The sequence below is a fragment of the Suillus plorans genome (assembly GCF_016647745.1).
Source record: "Suillus plorans strain S12 chromosome Unknown HD556scaffold_2, whole genome shotgun sequence".
In the NCBI taxonomy this organism is placed as follows: Eukaryota; Fungi; Basidiomycota; class Agaricomycetes; order Boletales; family Suillaceae; genus Suillus; species Suillus plorans.
The window spans coordinates 1,609,283-1,634,112 of NW_024537386.1; the positions used below are offsets into that span (position 1 = coordinate 1,609,283).

Genomic DNA, 24,830 nt, shown 5'->3' on the forward strand with positions numbered 1-24,830 from the left:
GGTTAATTTTGGACCTGATGCATGCCAGCTGAACATGACGCGTGACGAATCATTATTTAATGGTATAAGGTAGTTTGGGTTAAATACACAGTGATTCTTCCCTCCACTAGACTCCTTCCAAGTAACATTCGATATGTCGAAGCCTTTAGTTCTCTACACTGCAGCTACCCCCAATGGCCACAAAGTGTCTATCATGCTCGAAGAGCTCAAGGCGGCCTACGGGAACATTGACTATGAGTAGGTCTTCCGTCATGTCCCCCGGCTGTTATTCATAGGCCTTCACAGTGTCGAGAAGATCAACCTGACCGCGAATGTCCAAAAAGAGCCATGGTTCATCGCAATGAACCCAAACGGACGTATCCCTGTTCTCATTGACCGCTCCAATACCACTGTTGCCCACCCGAATGGATTCCCCGTCTTCGAGAGTGCAGCGATTTTGTTGTACCTCGTGCAGAAGTACGACAAGGAAGGGAAGTTCAAGTTTGAGAGTGGCAGCGATGAGGAGAGCCAGATGTTGCAGTGGATCTTCTTTGCTGTACGTGTTTAGATTCTCTAGGTGAGGTAGCTGGAGATGCACGCTCACAACCGTACAAACCAGCACGGAGGAGTCGGTCCTATGCAAGGTCAATGTAAGTTGTGGTCAGTCATATAGTTTTCTCGCATAACAGCCGAATGTTACAGCGCACCACTTCCGACACTATGCTCCTGAAGATGTGCCTTACGGCAAGAAACGTGTGTACTTGTTCGACCTCATTTAGTTTCTACAACTCTAACGTCGTGCGTCAGGCTATGGGGATGAGGTCGTTCGTCTTTATGGTGTGCTCGATATCGGTCTTCAAGGCCGTGACTACCTCGTGGGTCCAGGAGCTGGGAAGCTCAGTGTTGCTGATGTGAACGTCATGCCATGGTTCGCATTTTTATCCGGATGAATATTTTGCTTTGATAATGATAATGATTTGCGAAATAGGGTGAGGTTTCACGAGCGTGCAGGTGTCGAGACCTTAGATGCTTTCCCGAACCTGAAGGTAGTGCAGTCATCATCATTTGGTGGTGGAATATACTAAATCGTTTGTTTCAAGGCTTGGCTCGATCGGCTTCTGGAGAGAGAAACTGTGAAAGCTGGAATAGCTGTCCCTTAGAGTACTCTTGAACCTGTCTCGCTCTAGCCAAACCGTCAATTCTCCCCTGTACAGTATTTGCGCACTTGGACCAAATTTAGTCTTTCGTCGTCGTCCTGGCTCAGTTGAAAAATTCTTCATTAACATTAACATGGTACTTACTTCCACCGTTATGGGTCATCCGAACACGTATTGAAATGCTCAAGTAACACAAAGTCCGAGGTAGATAACCACTCGAAACCAAGTAATTCGATGCTCTGTTTAAGTTCATGCTCGACAAAAGCACGGTGCTGTCCACCTTCATGCGGCATCGTAATCCTCGTCACTTGTAAGGATAGCAGTACCACCTAGTTTGCCCCCATGGTCGTATCGGACACAAGGAGCTTCTCCTGAGTGATCGTATCGAGATACGGGAAACCAGGTCCAAGTGACTCAAAAAATAGACAAGAACACGGCGCCTTGCCATCCATAAGTTGTCGGTTCCATCTAGTTCTATTCCAAGCCTTGAAGCCCACCACTTGATGAGAGTTGAAGGCAGCGGTCGCGGATGAGGCTGTCGTCGAGCGGACCCGATCAAACAAACAGTTCGGAACCCAAAGATGGTGTTTGCAAGAATCGTACGAGCTCTCCTGGAAGGACCCCAGCTGAACCAAGGCAGACTAGTCACTAAAAGGGTCTTCACTTTCTTTTCTATAGCGGTTCGTACAGGTAGACTCGAGTTCAAAATATGAAACAAGGGGACACTGTGGATAGGAACAACCTAGGAAGTTTATACTGATAATGATGATTTGGCTATGTGTGCGGGCATGGAACGGAATGGAGCTGTGGGCAGTAAACTTGTGCTGAAAGAAATCCATAAGACAGGGAATGACTCGGAGAATTTGGCCGGTGAGCTGGGGGGCATTGGTGCAACAGTCAACCTCGTTGTCGAGTGCTTTCACGACAGCGGATGCACGTAGAAAGTCATTATATATCTGGAGAGAGTGGAGTTGTGACTGGCTCTATACCTTCAAGTTCGGGAAAGCAGAGACCGCCTCAAGTTCAAGTAATATGTAGGTCTCCCGCTGTGACACGTGACGGTAACGTCTCTGCTCTCTATACTTACTTTGTTCTGAACACCCACTGTAACTAACTTATATAAATCTACGGCTTTCTGTCAACCAAATGCAAGGATGCTGAAGGTCATCCCCCGAATATACCGTTACCGATGGCTACCATCCTCAATACCAGAGTTCAATGGAACTTCCTGTACCACTATATCACAGAGGCACTATAGCTCTCAGACCGGGCAACCCATCACTAGCCCTGTAGATTCGTCGTCACAGTCAATCTCAGCATCTGGCCCAGGCTCAATATCCTTTTCTCATCCGAAAGACCCAAGATCTGGACACGGATATTCCGACCTTAATCCTGCCCCACCGTCATCTTCGCCTCCACCCGAGGACGCTTTGTCTCTTCCTACGACCCTTTCAGGTCCACCTGCATGCGCTTACCAACCAAATCCTCAACAGTCATATGCAGTCCCTCCATTCCACACACATGCCTTCGTAGCCGCGCTCGAGAAGTCCTTCCCCACGCCCACAGCGCGAAGTCTGATGAGGGCTACGCGTGCTTTGCTCGTGGACAGAATAGATCGCGTAAGGCGGGAAGGCCTCACGGTTAAAGATTTGGATAATGTGCGCCGAACCCGTCCGGAAATTGACATGCTTACTGACTTGGATGCTGAACAGCAAGCATATTTATTCCGTGCAGCGCTTTCTGAGCTTCGCGCAGAGCAAACCGCAAGATCTCGTAATGAAAGCGCGACAATACGCTCTGCCACAGCTGCGTTGCGCCGAGAAGTCGATCGTTTGGATGTCAAGATGAAAGAAGACCTTGGTACCTTGAAACATGAGTGTGTCATATTCGTCGAATCAGACGGTCGTATTTCTCACACGATTACTAGCATACAAATGGAGCTTGACACTCGCAAGAATGAGTCAAAGGCACAGCTGAAACAACAGACAATCGCAATTGAGGTTCGGATGATATTCATCTCCGTTGCACAATTTGGTAATTTTGTGAAATAGGAAGTCCTGAATAAGGCGATCATAACGCTCAGTGACCTCCGCGCAAACATGGAAGAGGTAAAATGGAATAACATGCGTCAAGCTGTTGGTACGTTTTGCTCATTTGTTTACGTCAAATCACCGATTCTTAGCAACGGTATAGCTGCACTGGGCGCTTTTGTTCTATCAATTGTTATCGGCATGGAACTGTATACATTCAGACAACCGAAGCCGCCGCCCCCGGCTGTGTTGAAGGAAAGATCACATCCAAACGGTGAGGCGGTGTCTCAGGTGTCATAGCACACAGCTCCAAGGCGCAGGCTTTACCGCATCACTCCTAGGCCTTATCGCTCACACGGACGTGCAGATAAGATAAGTCGCTATCATACATCCACATTCATCTATACCGTCTACAGCTTGAACATCTACATAGAGAAAGGAACAGCCGCATAGATTGTTGTACATATAAAGATACTAATTTTATGCTGCTCATAATCGTAACACCTATTATTTGTTACCTGCCACTCTCGTTTTAGACTGACATCCTGTACCCCAAGTAGCTCTAGAGACATTCCAAATCAAAGAACATGATCATTTGACTTGTAGCTTCTCAAGTTTGTCCGAAAGCTCGACAGTGCTCTGATTTGTTGATGTTGGATTTGAATTTGAATTTGGTGCGGAGGCTCGGTTTGCCTTGTCTTCAGCGTGCGATCCCGTTGTTGCCACATCGTTCGTGCTGGTCTTCGAGCTTCCCTCCTTCAACTTCTCGGTAGTTGTTTTCACGTCAGCTGACGCTTCATCTTCATCTTCCCCCTCCTCATCCTCCCAATTATCCTTAATAATAGCCGCCTTCTCCACGCTTTTCTTAGCTCGAGCATTGGCGCGCTTTTTCGCGTTCTTATTTGGAGGTGGCGTAGCGGTCTTGCCTTTCGGTGATGTAGCAGAAGAGGGCGCAACCCAGCCTAGTATGTGGCCCTTTGGAAGGGCCGTGGAATCCATCGCCTGCTGGCGTGATCCACGGAATCGAGAGACATCTTCCTGGGGTGTGAATCCAGGTCTAATCTTAAGCTGCTTGCGCACACTGGTGATGCAGTAGAGATCTGATCATAAATGATTTGAAGATGCTGGGCTCAAGCAGACGTACGTTCCATCTGATCTCTTTGATTCTGGTATAACACGTTCAAGGGTGCATGGATCGACGGCTATGCCAGCTGCGGACTGTTCAGGGAATAATGGCGGGCGTGCCATGTTGTAGAATTAGTTGTATGTGTAGTACTGGAACTTGCAGTTACTTGGTTTCCGACAGAGGGGGAGAGTCTGAGTTTGAAATTGTTCCTTGTACCTCTTTTACTATGCGCTACGCTGTTCTAGTCACCGGTCCTGCTGGTGCGGGCAAGTCTACTTTCTCGACTGCTTTTGCTACCCATCTTCGTGTCTCAAAACGCACGGCCCATATCGTAAATCTCGATCCTGCTGCAACCGGCGATGCATTTGAGTATCAACCTGCCATTGACATTCGAGAGCTTGTGACCCTAGACGACGTCATGGGCGAGATGAATATGGGTCCTAATGGCGGTCTTGTGTTTTGCTTTGAGTGAGTGAGTGATCACGCGTGGTAGTCCCTCAAAGAAATCAAGCTCATAGTCTCATTCCGTATTTAAAGGTACTTGTTAGAAAATATGGATTGGCTTGAGGAAGAACTCGGAGGGTTTGACGACGACTACTTAATCATCGATTGTCCAGGTATGATTCTACTCATATGACCGCGCATATTTTCATTGCCTACAGGTCAAATCGAGCTGTACACACACCATCCGTTCCTCCCGCAACTTGTGCGGAACTTGCAGCGAATGAGCATACGGACTTGTGCTGTGTATCTCTTGGAATCTCAGTTCATGGAAGATCGATATAAATTCTTCAGGTCTGTCTCAGTTCATGGTTTCTTTTTATCCAATCGTTGAAATTAGTCCAGCGGCGTATTGTCCGCAATGTCCGCGATGGTCAATCTTGAAGTACCCTGGATAAACATCATGTCTAAAATGGATCTTGTCTCCGGATCATCCTCAGACACGTTTGAGCCAAGAAATGGGAAACGTGGAAAGCGCGACATCGCTCGGTATCTTGATCCAGATCCGATGTTACTTGTTGCTGCGAGGGACGGGAGAGATCAGCAACGCGGCAACAGCAGATTTCACGACCTAAACCGGGCCATCGTACAGCTAGTATGTTGCAGCTTGGGGCTTTGTTCCAGACTGACTGCCGCGTAGATCGAGGACCATCCTTTAGTGTCGTTCTTGCCGCTGGATCTAACGTCGACGGACTCACTTGAGACAGTCGTCAGTCATATTGATTTTACTATGCAATATGGTGAAGACGAAGAACCGAAAGAGGTAGATCACGTCCTTTGTCCAGCGTACTCCAAACTAACGGCGGTATATCAGCCACATGATCTAGACGAAGGGGACTTTGCTGATATGGAATAGGAGTGTACAGTGTTATTGCATCCTGTGTTTATACACGACATTTTGAGACAACTGCACTCCGAATTTTTGGAGAGATGGTGATCAAACCTGACGTATCGATATACTAGGAGTTTGACTGGGTAGGTTGAACAAATCTAATTTCTATAGTACCAGAGCTTACAATGGTATCGCACATCTATCATTGGCATTTCACTCGATGAGAATTTACCACGGCGTTGACCGACAATGGCACCGTATTGATTGGACTATCATAAGTACCCAAGGAAACTTTTTTGATGACTCGCCTTTTTTTTTTTTGACAGCGTCAATCTTCATCTCCGGTGGGATTTTAGCACGCGCCAGACTGCCACTGAAAAAAAACTTTCCCGTTGACAAGGTCTTGTGTGCTTAGGGAGGCGTGGAATTTTGATCGACAAGTTTGACATCATGAAGCTAGCCGCACTTGGTCTTATCGGCCCATACCCAACAAATACTAGGCATTACTGTGCGCCACTTCTTCGAAGATGCCCAGAAATTCTTGCACAGGACACAATAAATGGCATCGGTCAGCGCAATCAGCTTACACGCCGTGCGATTGGAACGGGCGACGTAATCACAAGTTAGGGTTACGCTGATTGATAATGTGATAACACCGACTTGTCTCCACATTTTGCTATGTGTGCGACCAACTTTGTAAGTTCGACAGCTTCCTGTATATCTAGGCGGTCCTTGACATAGTACTACGGAATATCATGAGGCCGTGCATTGCCTTTCTTGTGTGGATCAAGGAGTGAGTACCATATATTGCTGATTTATGAACAGCCGCCATCAACTTAGTATTACTTGTTTTAGGTGACAAATCCTTTGCCAGATGATGTTTGATATTGTACAAGGCCAGGGACCCTGGGTCTCTAGTGCTTGTCCTGCGACATCGCATAATTACCATATTGTCGTACTATCGCGAGCGTAAAACGCATCGCAATGCAAGCCCAGCTGGTCTGACTCAGTATACCGTTGGGGCCTGACTCCAACGGGGCAGTGCAGAATTCAAAATTGGTACCGCAGCTGCCCGTGACGCAACAGTCCGGGTCATAATTAACCACACCCATATAAGATCGCAACGTGTTCCATCTCCACATTGCACCACAGTCAAGCACCCCTACTTTAACCCTTATCTACTCTCGCACCGCGCCTACCTTTTATCTTCCCTACCACACCAACGCAATCACCGCATCGTTGTCCACCCCCTCATACTCACAACTAGCCAACAAATCATTATCTGACGATGAATCAATACGCCTTTCCATCCTCCCATTCGCCCTACAGTACCCATCAGACTGTTGCCTACCCCACTTCTCCACACTCGCAACACGGTCATGGGAGTTACAACTACGGGACTCCCCTGAGGCGAGCATCTACTGGGCATACCTACGCATCTAGCCCACAATACGGGTACCCCCCTGTAGTCCAGGCGCCGCAGACTACTCAATACTTGTCTGTGCCTAACTCTCACCACCGCAGCAGGAGTCAGAGCAGGCATAGTCATAGCAGACCCAGAGCCAACAGCCACAGTCATCACGGGCATGGGCACGGGCATGGGCACGGATACAGTACAACTGCTACCTACCCAGTCACATACGCAACATCTGCTCCCGTATACAGTGTCAGTCTAAATCGTGCTTTGTTTCAGTCTAACAGCTAATGACGTATATATTGCTATTTTTAGCAACCTAGCTCGGGACATCATCGCTCTCATTCCACGTCACACAGACACCGTTCGCACTCGCGCCCTGCTCATTCTTACGCAGGCGGTGGTGATTATCACAGAGGTCGATCAGTATCAATCGGTGACCGCTTTCGGAATTTCCTTGGAATGGAGCCCTCATCGAACTCTTACTACAATTCCTACGGAAATCAAGGGCACGGGCACCACAACTCTCAGGCTTACGGTGGTATGAGAGATGAAAGAAGACCGAGGAAACACAGTGGCTATGTGGACGAACACGGGAGAGAAGTGGATAGTCGTGGACGGATGATCCACCGTTATTAATTCAGGCAGCTGTTCTTACTAAATGTAGTTTATGTACCCGAAGGGCAGGACCCAGTGTCATCTGACTGTATCTTGTTTGAACTATGATTTATACATCACTAGCTTTTGTGTACAGTTAGACCGAGTTCATGAATGCTAATTGTCCATATACATGCACTATAGTAACAACGATCATAAGGTAGCTAGTAGAATGTGCAATAGAAATGTCAAACAACGATAGACATGCCAAGCAAAGATTACAGAACAGCTGATAATGTACCGTTAACGAAAGCACTAAAATTCCTTGTATGAGAAGCTGACGACATGCTCTGAAATGAAACGATAATCCATTAGGATGCAGCAGACGCCTTCTCCGCTGCCTTTGACCACATGTCCAACTGATCGAGCAGCTTGGATACAGACTGCATAATTTGCAATCGAGCGCGAATTTGATTAGGGACATCTTGTGTGCCTTCCCAGAGGACGGCAAGCGACACTTCAATCTACATAGAGTATAAACGATGCCCACGCTGAGATGAAACCGAAGAGCCTGACCTTTTCCGCAAGTTCTCGAAGGGACTCCTTGAGAGCCTTCCCGATAGTCTCAGCCGCAGTTGACAGCCGACCCATCAGGACCTCAGCTCCGCCATCGAATGCATCGTGCTTATGCCCATCAACGTAGTTGTGGAATATAGCCTGCATTCAATCAGAAGAGGTTTTGGAGTGATGCCTTGTGACAAACCTTTTGTCGCGCGACGCTTCCAGTGCCTCGCTCTTGCGAAGCGAGATTGTAGCCATCCGTCAGTTCATTTTGAACATGAGGAGCGAGACAACGTGATATCTCCTTCTGCTCCTTTCCTAGCGCTTCCTTCACAACCCCCATGGTTTGTACTAATGCATGACGCGCCTCCTCTTGCGAAACAGAGCTTTGTGCATGTACGTGGTCTTTTAGTCCTGCCGCTGCGCTGGCCTCTACATCGGTGATTAGCTTATTGATGCATGTCATGATGGCATCCGATAGTGAGGCGAATAGATCAGATTCGAAGAGTGTCGACCAAGAAGAAGCAATGTTTCGAGTGAATGGCGTGACAAGTTCGACATTCAGATCTCGACGCCAGGACCCGTGACGACGAAGGGCTAATATTGAGTATAGTCAGCGAGAACTCGCATGCGAACTAGGACACCCACTGGCTCGATAAGTCGCCCAGTGCATGGACGCGGCAAACTCGTCAACGTGTTGAACCGCATCCTCAGCAGCCTATCGACGCAACATCAGATGGGGTAGTTACCATAATGTAGTACTTACATTGGCTGCTCCCACTCGACATTTATCTTCAAGGCCATCACGGAACAAGTCTTGCAAATCCGAGACGCTTTTTTCAACATGTGTACCGAATTCCTGCGAGGAATAAGAAATATGAGCTGTATAGAAACACATGTCAACGCACTTTGACAAGCCGAGGAGTCACTCCTATGGGTTCGCCGCGAGCATCCACCTTCAGGGATGACTGATTGTTATTGTTCATCGAGAAGAGTCTGGCATCCATGAGTGCCCTGGGCATTGTACCTCGATATGGTTGGAAGTGGACGCTCATAGGATCAGGTGAACTATGCCAATGAGGCATGTCTTCATCTTCATCTTCATCGTCATACATCCCACCCTGTGGTGTCGACTCCCATTTTTCACGAAGAGATTCACGGTCTGCAGTAGTCACATCACCAATACCATCGACATAAACCCGCACTGAGTTCGCAAATGTCTTCAAGTGAGTGTGAAACTGCTTTGCAGCGCGTGACCGGCTACTGATGGTCAATTTGTGGCACCATTGCCGTAGGGAAGGAATCCCAGTATCTTCGAGGTTGGAGAAACATGATGGGTCCCCGTCACCCTTGACTTGTCCCGTGATGCGGACGTAGTCACGAGATGAGCAGGTGAACACAGGAAGATCGATGTCATCATAATCTGAGTAAAACATATTTTTAGTGAGTATTTTCAGGACATGATGGGAGCTCACTGCGTAAATTATGAGTCGGATCAAAAGAATTTGGGTTTCGCTCCTCGGCAGCGGCGTCTGTGTTTTGTGAATTAGCCGATTCTTTAAAGGTGAGAACTCAACCCACCGTCAAGATCTTTCAAGCCAACGCGAAAATCTTCTTTTAAAACATCGCGGGAGAACTGTTTGACGCCGGGTGAGAAATGTGGTGGGGAACTTAACAGTGAGACAAACCTCCGAACGCTTTAGAGAACAGAATGCGTTCTTGTCACGCTGCGCTTTCGTCGTCTTCTTTTTAAGGTTGCTGAGGGCATCTACGGCATCCTTGCGTGCCTTGCGTGTATTGTTGAGTTGTTCGCGTCCAACTTTAATAGCTTCTTTGGCGTCGCTAATCTTCTCCTGGAGAACCTCGACCGTGACATCCTCTTCTGACTCGTCCGGTGTATCCTCCTCCCCATCTGAGTCGCCCTCTTCCTCTTCATCGTCATCGTCATCTTCATCTTCATCGTATGACCCTTCATCGTCATCGTCCACATGAATGTTGTCATTGAGATAATCATCAATATCATCCATCTCAAAATCGTCGTCGTCGTCGTCGTCCCCAAAATGCTTGTGGCGCTTAGGTGACCCAGATTTCCCCCTGCGAGTATTCTTTCGCTTCTTGCCCGCGTTCTGGGCCTTCTTGTGTGCCGTTGTGGTCAACCGTGGTGTAAATGTCTCGCCGTTCTCCAGTGCCGTTTTGTGTTGCTCATACTCTGCTAGAGAAGCTCGAACGTCCTTGAGCTGCTTGTCGATAGCTGTGAAATTTAGCTGAGTACATTGTCGCATGAACGAAACGAAATTCGCATGCCTACCTTTCATCGAAGACTCCGCGATAGTCTTCTTCTTTTTGAAGTCAGCAGTCTCTTCTTTATATTGCTCAATGCGGCCCTCGATCTCCTCTAGCTCGGGGTCGTCCTCAATACCCAAGGCAGGGATAACCTCAGAACAAGATATATCATCACACTTGCTAGCTGTGCCACACAGTTTGAGTGAGAATCAGTCCAAACAAAAGAGCTGCAACAAACCAATGAACGTGATCGTGTGGGCATCATAGCTGACCAAATCAATAAGACACTCGCGACCGAAGTCAAGGACAGATCACTCACTTGCCGTCTGATGAACGAAAAGGAACCGTCGTAGACAGTAAGCTACCTGAGAGTGCTGGATGGGAAGAACTTACCCACTGAAAATAATTGTTAGTCTATCACCAAGGGTTGAAGATAAAGAACGTACTCATCAGTTGCAGTTTGAAAGCTTCACCAAGAAGATCTAATTAAAAAGCATTAAAATCACGACACAGGTGCTGACTCGATACAAATACCTCTGGCGGTCTTGTCATCCACTGCACGGGTGATAGGTGCCAGAATCCAGATGCAATTGCATTTCTTCATGTAGTCCTTTGCGATACTATTCCTTGCTGCGTTAGCGTCGGCAACACCAGGCAAATCAACTAGAATGGCGCCCGTGGAAAGAGCCTGGGCGTTACACCGCACATTGACTTGACGAATGAGGGGCCATAGAGCTGGGCCGTGATCTTTCTTCTTGGTCTCTTTGTTCTTGTCCTTGGTGAGGATACTCATGAGCGAGTTATCATGAGCTTTAGTCTTATCCTTCTTGCCACCTCGTTTCTGGTCCTTAGAATCGATATATTTTGCAATCTCCTGGGCGAATATCGTCGAATTCTTCGCCGATATTTTCTTCGTAGTGCCCAAGACGTTAGCAATATCTATGCGAAGCGTTAGCATAATTTGGCATCTGCGTTGAGAACATTTACTTTTATCGCGAGCCAAAATTTGGTCAACCGTCAGGTGAATGAGTTGCTCTTGGGAAATGGATGGATAGACAGCGTGAACCTGACAATGAATCAGACCCCGACATACCAAAGAGCTCTGATTGTCCGTACCTTGTGCCAAGCAACACCCGAATCACTCCGTAGGTCAGTAGTACGTTTCAGATTACCATCCTCGTCCACAAGATCATCGAGTAGAACAGCGAGTTCTGCTCTCCACTCAGCTTCGGAAAGGAATGAGACATCCGCATTGATAGTAGGCGCGGCATGATATGCGATTTCCGTGACCACAGCTGTGCATGCTACAAGTGGGTTGAGCAACCATGATTCCCAACAGCGAAGGGTCTCGCTTCACCTCTCATACCACTTGTTGGGACAATATTATCTAAACCGAGTTTAGTATAAAGAGACATAAACGCTAATTTAGCTTACCGTCCAAGATCGCATTTAGTATCGAAGACTTTCCGGCCCCAGTCGCTAAAGAAGACTTCGGTGGACATGCATATTGGGACTCATAATTACGCACCTCCACAGACGGCTATCATTGTTGTAGGAGCACCTTGACTAAGGAGACTGCGACAGAGTTGTCATTGCTATCTTCAGGCAAGGCTAATTACGTACTTATCAATCTCACGCAGCCAAACATCCTTTCGAAGCTTGCTGCCAAGCTCGAGTTTGTTGATTCCGGCCTTTAGAGTCTTTACCATACCAAGACCTGCTTGAAGAGCAGCTTCAGGGGTGTATGGAATATTGTCGGCAGAGTCGTATAGCTCATATAACTTTGGCTCGTGCACCCTTTGTTCGTGTGGCAGCACTGGTTCCCGTTTGAATTTTTTGACATCAGGAGCTGAAGAAAGATTATGTTGACTGTCGAGGGTAATGTTGCTTGGGGCTGTAGTGCCCCTATCTGACAGCTGGAAATTTTCGACGACGTCAATTCGCATTCGTGGGTATTCTAATGCCTCTCACAACAGGTTTTGACTCAATTGGTTCGGCCTTGACGGTTGGGGCGGGGGTCAATTTTTTCGAATTGTGACGCGTAGACTCAGAAGACGGAACTGCATGCAGTTCTTCTGGTTCTGGTTTGATAAAAATTCCACGTGCGGACTGGAATCGCGACGAAGAGGGGCTAAATGGCAAAACCAAAGGATAGAACAATCCTGGACTCACCGACGCGCTTCCCATCATTCTATTTTCTTTCGAGCCCATCTTTTGATCAGCTACGCGATAACGAAGACCACGCTCTCTTTTGGGTGAGAAGAAAAGTGACAGTATTTCACAGCACTAATCGTCTGTACGTGAGGGGCGGAGTTTTATTTTATGCGGTCACGCGTGACACTTCGCGTTCGTGACAGGTGACTCCAATACCAGTAGCGTACATATGTGAAAAACTATCTACTCGAACCTTCACCTATCATAATCTATGCGGCCGCCAATGGTCTTTCAAGCGTTTTGCAACATCCACCTCAGCTGATAACAAACCACTCCCACATTTCGTGTGTTCATGGTCATGCGGATCGTGCCAAGGCGGAACGTACGGGGGGATGCCAAGTAGCATCGCACGACCTTGCAAGAACGGGTGCAGTGAGCAGGAATCATCGTCATATGCCTCGGCTGTCGCGTGAGAGCGGGTGGGTGACGAGAAATAATCATGATGCAATGAAGATAGTTCCAGCGCGAGGTCTGAGTGTTCGTAGTCATCCACTTCTTGCGTATACTCGATGAGTTTCCTAGGACCTTGGCATGGCTCGTCGAGTACGACCATTTCATCCGCTGGGATATCGTGCAGCCCGTCGCTCGAGTAGGCCTGCACCAGAGAGTAGAAGCTGGGTTCATCGACAAGATGCGGAGGTTCCAGATATACCAGGTCTTGGTCTCGAATATCATCATCATGGCCAGAGTCCCCTTCAAAGAGGCTGGTGGTACATGCGTCTGGAGCATACCATGCCGAAATGACGTCCTCGTTTGAGCGACTATACTGTGTGATTGAGTGACCTCGATAAGTTGGCATGAGGTCGTCAGCTATGGGAAGAAAATGCTCCTCCGGGATACCATGAATACGTAAAGGACTGCTGTCGACCATAGCATTCGAAGGTGCAGCGCGACGCGTTGTGCTCGTGTCATGCGGGTGGGAAACAGAGAGGGGGTGTGCGTCACGCGGATTGCAGCCCGATATCACACCACAAGAGTTAGTTATAGGGTGTCGTTGATCGAACGTCCGTGACACATGCTCCGTTTCACGCATGGTAAAATACTTTGATGCCAGAAGCTCGACAGAAGGGCTTAGATGGCCAAGTCGTTTGAGGCCAACCTGAGATGCGGAATGAGAGGGATGAATAGACGATCCACCGTCGAGATCATAGATGGTCGCGATGATAGACGCTGAAACCGACGACAAGATTTCGTCGGGTATACAGTCATGAGACGTTTCCTTCACGGGTGTTATTATGAGGGAAGAATGTATCACCTGGCCCTCAGATGGCAGCTCTTGATCGTGCCAATTGGCCATACGGGGATCAAGTACTAGCGTTCCGGCTATGGATTTGCCTGGCTGAGGACAAGAACCATCTGAAGAAGGACATTTGCTTTGAAGCTCGATATCCCACGGCTCTGATATAGCTGTACTTCCCCTAGGAAGGTCCGGACTCGCAGAATGGTTACTTGTGGATTGAATCGATTTCCTGTCTTTGCGATGATTCGTGATCTTGATCTTCTTCACAACAGAAGGTGGTCGAGAGGATATAACCGACTCATCCACCGGAGACTCGTATTGCTTGGCTGTCACGGTTTTGTTGAGAAACGTTATTTCTGAAAATAATTTATGGGCTGAACTACGATCAATGATTGAGGAGCAGAGAACGTAGGTTCTAGCGTTACCTGGCTCCTTCGTTTTGTATATCTTCGTCTTGGCGGATGATTTACCCTTGTTGAACACTCCGAGAGAAGCCAATGGTTTTAACTAAGGTCATGTTGAAACCTAGGGATTAGATAGACCAGACCGGCGGTACTCACCGTGAGGCGGTTTTTACCGACATTAGTCGCTGAGAATCCGTGCAAGAGTGCGAGACCTGCAGTGCCCGAATGTTTCTTTCCCTTTTTACGAGCAACCTTCTTATATTCCTTTTCACTTGCTGATGGGCTAATATGCACTGCAATATTGGTATTTGGTTTCACAATATCGCGCTTTACACGTTTCCGTTCTCGACGCTCGCTCAGTCCTTTGCAAAATTGTTCAGAGAAGATAGTGGATTCATGATATTAGCGAGAACTCACTAGCCTCCCGTTCTTCGTCGGAACCAGATGGGACTTCCGCCTTCTTACGCTTCCGCTTGGATGAATCACGTCGAGCGGTGATGAGCGGTGCGCGCACTGAGTCTTTGTTTTCCTTTATAGAAGTTTCAGCATCATGTGCCTTTTGAGTCTTTCGGGTCTTTTGCGTTGCCTTGATGGGAAGTCCTAGGACCGAGCGCTTGTCCGTACTAACGATATCAGGCCCAGCCACACGGGGAACGAGTATAGGCGTGTCGAACCCAAATTTCAGCTTTTTCGTTTCTTCATCACGCGCCCTTGTCGGTGTCCCGTTGGATATTTTTGAGGGGGGATCGATTGAAGAATATGAATGTACATAGACTTTCTGACGGTCGAGGTATGCTTGGATAAAATCATTCTTTGATGACTTATCCATGGTGTCGCGAGCCTTAGGAACGATGCTAGTAACTAGTATAACTTTGATAGAAGTGCTTACGTACAAATCAGGGTAGCGAAATGGGCGTTGTCATTTAACGTTTAACCGGGAGCCTCGGAGTCCAACGAAAATGAAACGCATGATTCCAGGCGCGACTCGGACGCGGGGATCTAGCATTTATTATGTACAGAACTATTCAACGCCGCTTAGTTCTATTCAAGCCGTCAAACAGCTAGCCATCACCGCTGTTTGCTTGTCTTCGAGAGGTATGTCTTTTTATTTTATTTTATTGGCGGGCCGGATCATGAACACCAACCTACAGTTCACTCGTTCCTCGTTTGAAGATGGGTTCCAGCCGGAAACGAATAGCTGAAACGAATGTCACGGACAAATGTCCCAAACGTTCAAAACTTTATCAGTCAGATGCGATGTCACCGCCTTTGACTGTCACTGTACGAGGCCGGACTTTCGAGCCGACACCTGTGTTCGATACGTTTTGGCGTTTCGCTGCAGAAAGACACGCTATCACCGAGAAGCGTCTCGAAGGCCTCCCCGCCCCGTATGTATCCACTCATTCCTCTTTGGTAGGCCCGACTCAATGTATTTGGCAGGTGGACGGACGACCCCATTTTACGAACTTATCCGTTCTGCAATACGTACCGGGTCCTAGACCGAGTGAGCCAATACTTGGTCGCAGAAGTCATCGAAAAAGGTTCTCAAGATCCCACCGAACTTGTGTTTCGAATTCTGCTTTTCAATACTTTCACGAGCATTAAAACATATGAAACCCTGCGAGGTGCGATCACACCTTTCACTTGGTCCACCTACGAGCGAGCCGATTACGAAGGCGTCCTGCGTCGTTTGTACGATGACAAAGTCCCGTTATACACTGGGTCTTTTCAAAAGCCTGCACCTAGTCTAGGCTTTGTGGAAAACTTCATGAACCATCTCGTTCTCATGGAGGTCTTGATGAAAAACTTACCCATGCGGTGCACAGAGGCCAAGTACGTCGCAGACATCTTTGAATGGCTGTGCACCTTTAAGAGCATGGGAGACTTCACTGCGTACCAGCTAGTGCTGAACCTCTCCTATTCGAGTGTTTTGAATTTCTCAGACTACGATTTTGTGGTGGTCGGGGTGGGTTCACGTCGCGGCCTTCAACGCTGTTTCAAAGGTCAAATCCCTCACGCATGCGAGATTGACATAATCCGATGGATGCAACTCACGCAGAGTGATCATTTCTCGCGCCTCAAACTGGAGTTTAATGGCTTGGGGCCAAAGGCTCGTCCTATTATGCTGTGCGATATCGAGCACACCTTATGCGAGATCGATAAATACATGAGGAAGATCGGCACACCACCCCGCCGCCCCTTTCACCCATCTGGCGCACTTCCAAAGATGCGTCTTCCTAAGGCATGGACGCTTCCTGTACGGCAATCGCTCCGTATCAAATGCCCGAAGGAAGCGAAAGTCGAGTTCATGGAGAAGTTTGTCGTGTCTTCGATTCAATCACACCGAGAAGTGGAAGGCGAAAGGGAATTTTTAGTTTACTGGGAGGGGTACAGCTCCGATGACGCTTCGTGGGAACCTGAAGATATGCTCGCCGACGATGCACCCAATGCCATCAAGGAATATTGGAAGCGTGTGCGAGGTACGTGCTATCTCATCTGCGACCATGTGCACATACTGACGTTTTTATAGCCTGTTGAAAGGCATGTATTCTTTCTTTAGCACTTTGTAAATGTTGTGTTACCGTGTGCTTTATCGTCACCGCGGCCGCTCGTACGACACAATTAGCGTATTCGGTGGTGGCAGTCCAGCATCTCAGGAATGTGAATTTGTCCATATACTAAGAAATACATTGATACACATATATGCACTTCTTAACATGTGTATACGAAGAAAATGTTCTGTCTATCAGTGAGGTCAGCAAATGCGTGACGCTCTCTTTCCTTTTGCACATCCTCATCAGTCCAACCCCGTTGCGCCTTTAAGTCCGCCAGATGAGCTTTTCGCTTTCTGTTCAAGCGGATATTGATCCAGCGTAGTAAAAACGAGACGAACAGTTGCACGATCAACAAAACCATAATCGCAGTCTTTCCTGGAATATAAGCTGGCGCATCTTTAGGCTGGAATATCTCAGTTCCGATGATATTGCCAATGCTGAAAGTAGCCATCGTCATTGCGTTAATAGTCACCTAAGCACCGCACAAATAAACTGAGGGAATAAAGGAGGATGAGTGACATCAAACATACCTTCTTGGTATGGCCACCGGTGTTACTTGCGTTATATGCGTAGATCGTGGAAAGAGCGCTGCCAAAGGTACCGATGATGTATGTCGCTGCCGCGAAAATCAGATTTCATGAAAACATCAAATAGTGACAACTGCACGAACCAAAGAGCAGAACGCCCTTGTTAGAGGATCCGTTCATGCCAATAAGGATGGCTATTTATCACTTTCAGCCGACGTTCCATCTAAAATTTACGAACAGCATACCTGCGCCGACAATGGTAGGAATCAATGCAAACACGACGGGGATCATCCGCTCGTTCTAAAGTTGGTTGAGAAAATTAGTTGTTGAGATAATTTTAGGCCCTCTACCTTCTTATCAGCATACCATCCACAGAAAATCACCATTGCGGAACCAATAATTCCCCCAGGGGTGGAAAGAATCAGGGTTTGCTTTGATCTAGGAGAAATGCTATTAGTGAGAAGCAAAGACAGCGCGGTTTGCGCACGTATATCCGAAGCTTTTGACGATGATGTTACTGACTGTAGTCAAGAACTTAACTTCCACTGGGCTAATTTCTGTTGATGCGACTTACAGTTACTCAAAGCTCCGTTAGGGATACTTGCTACAAAGTCTGCATCAGCCGCCTCTCGTGCAGATTCAAGTAAAAGGTTTTACTCAATAACGTTGACAAAACAACAAGCCATGTGCGAGGATCCGTGAGGGCTTCGATGACCTGGTCCTTCTTGAATTTCTTGTTTTCCGTACCTCCTTGATCGTTCCGGACACGTTCAAGAGCAGCAATCCGCTCCTCCCTCGTCAGCATGGAAGCATTGACTGGGGAATCTGGTAGCCAGATCAAGACGACTATGCCAATAGCGATCGCAAGACCACCCAGTAGTATATAGATGATCTTGTAGGGCGGTAAAGCATTGCCGCCATAGAACGAGATACCCTGGAAGAGTGTAAATCATTCGTGTTGCGTCCCCTGGTGTATTGAATAGTACTCACATATGCCACGAAACCACCAAACACTTGGGTTAGCCCATTCTAAACAAAGTTAGGGGCAATGCTACTTTTGAATGCAATACAGTCGCACCATGATGTAGAACCATGCAATACGTTGAGCCTTATGACCGTCAGTCAAAAGGTACTATATTCTACACGAAGTTTTTCACGTGCCTGTTCATCCTTCTTGTAAAACATTGAGATAATGAGAATGAGACACGGCGCGACACAAGACTCGCACATTCCTAGCCATCTCTGGTTTGTGTCTTGTTTCTATGAAATATGAAGAGGCGTACCCAGAAGGAATCTGAGAGCAAAGAAGGCTCCGAAGTTGTCTGTTGAGGCATGCAGCATGAGCAATATCCCCCATACAACAATGTTGCCGCCTTCAAAGGGTTAGCTGATTTGCAGTTGATGCCATCGTTACTTTATTTCGCTCTCACCAAGATACTTGGCTAACCGAAGTTTCTGCGATATATAGACGGTCGGAAACTCCCAAAAGAGGTAACCTGTGTTGAACAGTTTGAACTTTGTAAGAGTTCACAGAATCAAAAATCCTACCCAGGTAGAAGGCCATGGATACCAAGTTGTAGTTCTAAAGTCATATTAGCACATACTGGATATTATGAATATTATAACTTGCCTGGTTCACGATCGGGAAGCCCATGATACTGCGATATGATCAATATTCATGTTACCCAACATCGCTGCGAAACAATACTCGCCTCGCATAGTTCAGTGAGGTCTTGTCCCTGTTCAAGGATAAGCACAAAATATTATCATGTGCATTAAATGACGAACAAATATTGACAGAAGTAGACAGCCGCTGAAATGGGGGGGATGACAAGGTCCTGTAGATCCGTCAATATTCAGGTCAAAATCGCCAAAGTGCAGAAAAAAATAGATACCAGCTTGCGCCTGAGCTTTCGGTTGTACTCCTCACTGAACTTCGCCGTTGCTTGTGCACCGACGAGCTGAAGAGCCGCATCACCGTTATTGAGGGAATCTAGCCCGAGCTTGTCATCATAGTTCTCGAGCTGCGAGCTCTTCTCGACTTCGTCCAGATTCTTCACTGCACTAGTTTCGGAAGACATTGTACTGGCGCGTAATCAAGACGCTCGAACATCACACTAGCTTCTTATCCTCTCAAGCATCTCACAGAAAGAAATGCATCCGCGACGGTTTGGTGTTATTGCTGTGCCCGCAAGATAAGTGACAAACCAATAGTTTCAACGAGCCGTGTTGCAATTGAGGTAACAGATAAGCAAGCCAACATGTTCCACGAGGAAAGCAAGAGATAAGTCACCCAACAAGACAAATTTATTCACGGGCTTCTCACGAACGCCGCGTAGAGACTGACGGTTTCTAAAGATAAAAATGAGTGTATGATACGAAAGTTCATAAAATAATACAGAAATAATTAACGCAAAACGACTATAGTTTCTGAATAATGATGGCTGAAGCTGCCCCACCCTAGAAAACTACCGTGAGTGCCATAACACACGAAACTGCAAGTTACTTACCCCGTTGCAAATGCCTGCTGCACCATATTCCCCAGACTTCAGGGCGTGAACCAGGGACACCACAATGCGAGAACCCGAACTTCCGATCGCATGGCCAAGGGCAACAGCACCACTATCAAGTGACGTTAGCAGATGTCTACGTGAAGTCGTAAGACTTGCCCATTAACATTGACTTTTGCAGGGTCAATTTGCAGGAGCTTTTCAGTGATACGGACAACAACCGAAAAGGCTTCATTAATCTCAAAACGTGCAATGTCATCGACAGTCAAGTTTGCTCTCTTTAGTGCTTCCGGGAGAGCAACAGTAGGAGCCATGGGGAAGTCGATGGGCTCAACACCCGCATCCGCATATGCTGCGGAAAATGCCACATGAGATAAGGAATGGTGGTGTGATAAGCCAGGTGGACTTACAAATGACTTTGGCAAGCGGTTTCACGCCAAGCTCCTTTGCTTTCTCTGCAGACATTAATATCAAGGCAGAGGCCCCATCATTGAGATTTGAAGAGTTTGCAGCGGTGATCCGTCCGCCTGCTTTGAAGGCTGACTTTAGGGAGGGAACTTTCTCAAACATGACTTTCTTATACTCCTCATCTTCCTTAATAACGGTGTCGCCCTTCTTGCCCTTGATGGTGACAGGTGCTATCTCAGCATTGAAGACGCCCTCTTTCCACGCACGATCAGCACGTTTGTACGAGTCGATTGCGTGCTCGTCAAGCGAGACTCTGCTAATGTCGTACTTCTCTGCAGCAATTTCACCGCAATTACCCATGGCGAAGTTGCTGTAGACATCCCAAAGACCGTCATTCTCAAGAGAGTCCTTGGTCTCGAATTTGCCGAACAATGGGTTGGTCCGGGGAAGTAGGAAACTTCAAGCTACGTCAATTTCAAGAGCAAACAGGGAATCGAATGATGAATCACTTACGGAGCGTTGCTCATACTCTCCATGCCACCAGCGGCAACCACGTTCTTGTAACCACACTCTATGCTTTGAGCAGCAATCATAATTGTCTTCATACCACTAGCACAAACTTTATTGATGGTTGTAGCGTCAGATGCAGTTTTCATGCCGGCAGCAAGTGCTACTTGACGTGCGGGTGATTGGCCGACACCGGCTTGAACGACATTGCCGAAGTAAATCTCCTCGACGACTGCGGGATCGACTTTCGATTGCTCGAAAGCATGCTTGAGGGCAACAGCACCAAGTTGGGGTGCGGTCAAAGTCTTGAGTGATCCGTATAGGGATCCGACAGGCGTACGCGACGCAGCAACGATGACAGCTTCATGGGAGGACTGGGAAAATATGAGCTGTGCGACTTGTTAATCATGAAAAAAAAGATAACATACCATTTTGCGGGTCAAAGATGAGATATTAGGGCGGGATGATTTAGATAGGGACGTAAGACGTGCTGCAAGCATCATGATGGGCTGGTTATATTTGAGAAGCGTATGTAGTATGATCGTACGACGGTAACTGAATAAGCGTGTGGTTTCCACTAGGTGGTACGATATATCTTGTGAAATGTCTGAGTCAAGTGATCAGGCTGACCTTTGAGCTCGACGAGGTTGATAAACACAAGACAAGGCTCGCTTGTGGGCTGGCATCTCTCATATATAAGTATGTACGTCCTTTGCACGTAAGATCCGGGAATGATTTCGTCACATGTGAGCTTATATTACAAAACCTTTCGTCAGGTCTATACAAATCCAAGGCCTGGGAACACCATCCAAAAATATTATCGAAATCACTGCATGTCCACGGCTGTGCTCAACACTATGAACCAAGCCTCCATCCAACTCAGCGGTCTCCTACTGTTCTCCTCTGATTCCTTGAGGATCTCCTCGACTGCACTAGCAGTTTCGCATGGGTGAAAGTACCAACAGGGCGTGCCTAGCGTCGGGTGTTCTCCTTGCGATAGGAGGGGGAAGTTCATTGCCGGATGCGATACAGCGAATGTTGTAGCGACTGTCCCTTCGCACACATCCTCACGAAGAAGAGAAGTTTGCATGATATCAGTCAACTGTAATGGAGAACCACCTGCGCTATCAAGTTGAGTGTCTCATTCATGTGGGGAATATCTTAGTCGGACGTACTCGAACCATGGATAGAAAAATAAAATGCTGGCACACGGAAAGTTGCCGATAACACCACATACTGATGACAAGTCAATGAATCAGGAGAGTCATGGGAAGCAGTTGTGCCATCATCGACGACGTCCAAACTATCGTCAATCTCAAGGAATGTATCAGCTGATGCTGGGTGACGCCAGTTTAGAGTGACAATCCGGTGCATGTAACCGAAGCCTGGTAGTGTCTGTATTTCGAGATCCATGAAAAGAAACAGGCTATATAATACCGGCGTACATGATGTTCTTTCCAAGACCATCCCGAAAGCCTAGCTTCATATGCAGAGGATATGGATTGATGAGCATGAATGAATTCCCGACATGCCTCGTCAAATTGCTGTCGGGTGAACATTACGGTCATTAGCAATGTGGCGTGAGAATGTACTGTACAATTATCGAAATAAGGTTTAAGCCACCATCTCAGGGAGCACAACAAAGCCAAATTCTATAACCGACACACCTAAACTCTGCAGCTCGTCCAAGTGCCGGCTCATAACGACTAGCGGTCTTCTCCCAACCGCCAGTGCACGAATCCAATATGGCTGTAGGAAAAGTATGTATCGATTTGCTTGCATTAGGGAGGGTATATATAACTTCAACTGTGTAGAACAAACGTCTGTCTAAGGGTAAGAAGGGTATCAAGAAGAAGGTCGTTGACCCCTTCTCGCGCAAGGGTGAGTCGTATTTTACATTGCCTGTATCCTGTCGGGCTAACTTCATGATTATCAAGAGTGGTATGATATCAAAGCACCCTCCACATTTGAAGTCCGAAATGTTGGCAAGACCCTTGTCAACCGATCACAGGGTTTGAGTGCGTACAAGATCCTTTCTGTCAAACGTACAACCTAATTTTTCACTAGAAAACGCAAGCGACTCTCTCAAGGGCCGCATCATCGAGGTATCCCTCGCCGACCTTAACAAGGACGAGGAACAATCGTTCCGTAAGATCAAACTACGGATCGATGAGGTGCAGGGAAAGAACTGTCTGACAAATTTCCACGGCATGGACTTCACTTCGGACAAGCTACGCTCCCTTGTCCGCAAGTGGCAAACCCTCATCGAGGCACACGTCGACGTGAAGACGACTGACGGCTACCTCATCCGCCTCTTTGCTATCGGTTTCACCAAGCGTCGCCCAAACCAGGTCCGCAAGACCACTTACGCTCAGACGAGCCAAATTCGTGAAATTCGGAAGAAGATGTTCGAGATCATGACCCGGGAAGCGTCGAGTTGTGACTTGAAGGAGTTGGTGCAGAAATTTGTGCCAGAGGCTATTGGACGAGAGATAGAGAAACACACCCGCAACATTTACCCTCTACAAAATGTCTACGTTCGCAAGGCAAAAATTCTCAAGGCACCGAAGTTCGATGTCTCGAAACTGCTTGAGCTTCACGGCGAGTCAACAGACGTAAGTAACTACCATACTTGTATTAGCTGACTGGAACTGACGCCCACGTTGCAGGAGACAGGCACCCGCGTAGCGAAGGACTTCAAGGAGCCTGAGATTCTCCAATCTGTTTAAAACTCTTTTGTCACTCGTCGTCTACCTTTGTATCTCTTCATATGACCATGACCACTCGCAAAGTACTTATGCTAAAAGGGTATTGATCAATCTATGAACATCATGACAACATGCATCAATCTGTTGCGAGACGGGTTTTAAATGGAGTTTCAGTCCTATCATGAACGCCTACTCACGGTGCCATTCTACATGTCAAGACGGTCACCAATTTCACTCGGAGTTCACGCGGAACCAACTCGAAACGGTTTGCTTCTGATATCCGCCAAGGTCGCATATAAAACGTCACCATCTTCGAGTCATTCTTGTTTCCCTGGTTAGCAACCACCTTTTTGTAACCTTAAACTACACCATGGCCGACGTCGAATACCTGCAAAGTATTATTCGACTCCATCCCGATTTTCCAAAGAAGGTTCGTCAAAGCTCTGCTCCAGCCGCGGAGAAAAGCTCAACATGGTTCCATTCCAGGGAATCGACTTCCTCGACATATTTCCCATACTCCGTGACCCTGTCGCATTCGAGACGCTCATCACCCACCTTGTTCATCACATCACGTCGCAAACTGTACCAAAATCACTGCGCAAAAAGGTTGATGTCGTAGTCGGCCTAGATGCCCGGGGATTCCTCATTGGGCCTATCATCGCGCTGCGACTGGGAGCATCTTTCGTACCTGTTCGCAAACGTGGTAAGCTCCCAGGCGACTGTGTCTCAGCGACCTACGAGAAGGAGTATGGTGCCGTGAGTTTTTTATATATATTCGGAAGTCAAATACGTTCTAACTGGCGCCGTACAGGACTCTTTCGAAATGCAATCAGATGCGATCTTACCTGGGCAGTCCGTGGTTATTGTTGATGATCTCATTGCCACCGGTGAGTCCAGGCTCTCATTATCTGGTGCCGTATCTCATATGTTGTTCAGGGGGCTCTGCCAAGGCAGCTGGCGAGCTCGTCAAGAAGCTAGGCGGGGTGACAATCGAGTATCTCTTCATCATCGAGATTATGTTCCTTAAGGGATATCAAAGTTTGGATGCTCCTGCCTACTCTGTCATTCAACACTTGGATTGAGTCGCCAGGCACATTCTCTTTATTAGTATTTTATGTCGATACCCGTTTCTATGATTACTGCTGTGGATTTCACTATAGATAAGTTCATATATTCAGAGCTTGTCATTGTATACGTGCATTTCTGTCACGGCAATATAAGCATGTAACAATGTTGCCCTCCAAATTTATGAAATTGACGCAAAGCCAACAACGCAT

General features: G+C 47.4%; 13 protein-coding genes across 13 annotated transcripts; 7 read left to right on the forward strand and 6 right to left on the reverse strand.

Annotated features, from left to right (window-relative positions):
• Position 1: 1 nt before the first annotated feature.
• HD556DRAFT_349597 (glutathione S-transferase) lies at positions 2–1,458 on the forward strand. The gene is made up of 7 exons (XM_041310343.1): positions 2–237; positions 286–535; positions 599–629; positions 682–732; positions 787–907; positions 968–1,025; positions 1,080–1,458. Exons 1-7 carry the CDS (start codon positions 134–136, stop codon positions 1,137–1,139), a joined length of 675 nt encoding a protein of 224 aa, XP_041167352.1. The 5' UTR covers positions 2–133; the 3' UTR covers positions 1,140–1,458.
• Positions 1,459–2,189: 731 nt separating this feature from the next.
• On the forward strand, positions 2,190–3,911 carry HD556DRAFT_349670 (uncharacterized protein). The gene is made up of 4 exons (XM_041310344.1): positions 2,190–2,794; positions 2,849–3,012; positions 3,064–3,136; positions 3,188–3,911. The coding sequence occupies exons 1-4, from the start codon at positions 2,291–2,293 to the stop codon at positions 3,464–3,466; spliced, it is 1,020 nt and encodes a 339-aa protein (XP_041167353.1). The 5' UTR covers positions 2,190–2,290; the 3' UTR covers positions 3,467–3,911.
• Positions 3,758–4,414, reverse strand: HD556DRAFT_1224549 (uncharacterized protein; the record flags this gene model as incomplete). The annotated part of the gene is made up of 2 exons (XM_041296959.1): positions 3,758–4,247; positions 4,311–4,414. 2 exons carry the CDS (start codon positions 4,412–4,414, stop codon positions 3,758–3,760), a joined length of 594 nt encoding a protein of 197 aa, XP_041167354.1.
• Positions 4,415–4,518: 104 nt separating this feature from the next.
• On the forward strand, positions 4,519–5,649 carry HD556DRAFT_1428892 (GPN-loop GTPase; the record flags this gene model as incomplete). Its single annotated transcript, XM_041304762.1, has 6 exons — positions 4,519–4,760; positions 4,830–4,909; positions 4,955–5,087; positions 5,139–5,388; positions 5,434–5,556; positions 5,608–5,649. 6 exons carry the CDS (start codon positions 4,519–4,521, stop codon positions 5,647–5,649), a joined length of 870 nt encoding a protein of 289 aa, XP_041167355.1.
• Positions 5,650–6,508: 859 nt separating this feature from the next.
• Positions 6,509–7,736, forward strand: HD556DRAFT_349922 (uncharacterized protein). Its single transcript, XM_041310345.1, has 2 exons — positions 6,509–7,202; positions 7,371–7,736. Exons 1-2 carry the CDS (start codon positions 6,914–6,916, stop codon positions 7,676–7,678), a joined length of 597 nt encoding a protein of 198 aa, XP_041167356.1. The 5' UTR covers positions 6,509–6,913; the 3' UTR covers positions 7,679–7,736.
• On the reverse strand, positions 7,736–12,741 carry HD556DRAFT_1470918 (uncharacterized protein). The gene is made up of 21 exons (XM_041308429.1): positions 12,653–12,741; positions 12,452–12,589; positions 12,104–12,396; positions 12,009–12,055; positions 11,915–11,959; positions 11,838–11,867; positions 11,597–11,784; positions 11,468–11,546; positions 11,015–11,419; positions 10,923–10,962; positions 10,719–10,747; positions 10,506–10,664; positions 9,886–10,448; positions 9,779–9,833; positions 9,673–9,729; positions 9,106–9,620; positions 8,964–9,056; positions 8,846–8,915; positions 8,400–8,794; positions 8,213–8,353; positions 7,736–8,160 (listed from the first exon to the last, which is right to left on the reverse strand). The coding sequence occupies exons 1-21, from the start codon at positions 12,689–12,691 to the stop codon at positions 8,008–8,010; spliced, it is 3,534 nt and encodes a 1,177-aa protein (XP_041167357.1). The 5' UTR covers positions 12,692–12,741; the 3' UTR covers positions 7,736–8,007.
• Positions 12,742–12,787: 46 nt separating this feature from the next.
• On the reverse strand, positions 12,788–15,271 carry HD556DRAFT_1324877 (uncharacterized protein). Its single transcript, XM_041301497.1, has 4 exons — positions 14,756–15,271; positions 14,495–14,700; positions 14,360–14,441; positions 12,788–14,308 (listed from the first exon to the last, which is right to left on the reverse strand). Exons 1-4 carry the CDS (start codon positions 15,165–15,167, stop codon positions 12,897–12,899), a joined length of 2,112 nt encoding a protein of 703 aa, XP_041167358.1. The 5' UTR covers positions 15,168–15,271; the 3' UTR covers positions 12,788–12,896.
• A 40-nt stretch (positions 15,272–15,311) lies between these two features.
• On the forward strand, positions 15,312–16,963 carry HD556DRAFT_350144 (uncharacterized protein). The gene is made up of 4 exons (XM_041310348.1): positions 15,312–15,433; positions 15,490–15,726; positions 15,779–16,818; positions 16,869–16,963. The coding sequence occupies exons 2-4, from the start codon at positions 15,512–15,514 to the stop codon at positions 16,874–16,876; spliced, it is 1,263 nt and encodes a 420-aa protein (XP_041167359.1). The 5' UTR covers positions 15,312–15,433; positions 15,490–15,511; the 3' UTR covers positions 16,877–16,963.
• On the reverse strand, positions 16,867–19,671 carry HD556DRAFT_350092 (MFS general substrate transporter). The gene is made up of 18 exons (XM_041310347.1): positions 19,316–19,671; positions 19,209–19,258; positions 19,133–19,159; positions 19,051–19,078; positions 18,969–19,002; positions 18,851–18,916; positions 18,704–18,793; positions 18,582–18,652; positions 18,499–18,528; positions 18,411–18,449; positions 18,078–18,354; positions 17,995–18,024; positions 17,908–17,941; positions 17,771–17,858; positions 17,666–17,720; positions 17,564–17,614; positions 17,424–17,509; positions 16,867–17,365 (listed from the first exon to the last, which is right to left on the reverse strand). The coding sequence occupies exons 1-18, from the start codon at positions 19,499–19,501 to the stop codon at positions 17,051–17,053; spliced, it is 1,557 nt and encodes a 518-aa protein (XP_041167360.1). The 5' UTR covers positions 19,502–19,671; the 3' UTR covers positions 16,867–17,050.
• Positions 19,672–21,509, reverse strand: HD556DRAFT_350080 (peroxisomal 3-ketoacyl-CoA-thiolase). The gene is made up of 6 exons (XM_041310346.1): positions 21,274–21,509; positions 20,852–21,219; positions 20,341–20,795; positions 20,090–20,282; positions 19,931–20,042; positions 19,672–19,880 (listed from the first exon to the last, which is right to left on the reverse strand). The coding sequence occupies exons 1-6, from the start codon at positions 21,346–21,348 to the stop codon at positions 19,842–19,844; spliced, it is 1,242 nt and encodes a 413-aa protein (XP_041167361.1). The 5' UTR covers positions 21,349–21,509; the 3' UTR covers positions 19,672–19,841.
• Positions 21,510–21,593: 84 nt separating this feature from the next.
• On the reverse strand, positions 21,594–22,423 carry HD556DRAFT_1324907 (uncharacterized protein). Its single transcript, XM_041301498.1, has 3 exons — positions 22,291–22,423; positions 22,021–22,240; positions 21,594–21,964 (listed from the first exon to the last, which is right to left on the reverse strand). Exons 1-3 carry the CDS (start codon positions 22,411–22,413, stop codon positions 21,672–21,674), a joined length of 636 nt encoding a protein of 211 aa, XP_041167362.1. The 5' UTR covers positions 22,414–22,423; the 3' UTR covers positions 21,594–21,671.
• Positions 22,424–22,492: 69 nt separating this feature from the next.
• HD556DRAFT_1523205 (ribosomal protein S3Ae) lies at positions 22,493–23,704 on the forward strand. Its single transcript, XM_041309211.1, has 5 exons — positions 22,493–22,605; positions 22,660–22,726; positions 22,783–22,863; positions 22,913–23,460; positions 23,515–23,704. The coding sequence occupies exons 1-5, from the start codon at positions 22,591–22,593 to the stop codon at positions 23,572–23,574; spliced, it is 771 nt and encodes a 256-aa protein (XP_041167363.1). The 5' UTR covers positions 22,493–22,590; the 3' UTR covers positions 23,575–23,704.
• HD556DRAFT_1324944 (phosphoribosyltransferase-like protein) lies at positions 23,705–24,823 on the forward strand. Its single transcript, XM_041301499.1, has 4 exons — positions 23,705–23,983; positions 24,040–24,309; positions 24,365–24,440; positions 24,490–24,823. Exons 1-4 carry the CDS (start codon positions 23,924–23,926, stop codon positions 24,633–24,635), a joined length of 552 nt encoding a protein of 183 aa, XP_041167364.1. The 5' UTR covers positions 23,705–23,923; the 3' UTR covers positions 24,636–24,823.
• The last annotated feature ends 7 nt before the right edge of the window (positions 24,824–24,830 follow it).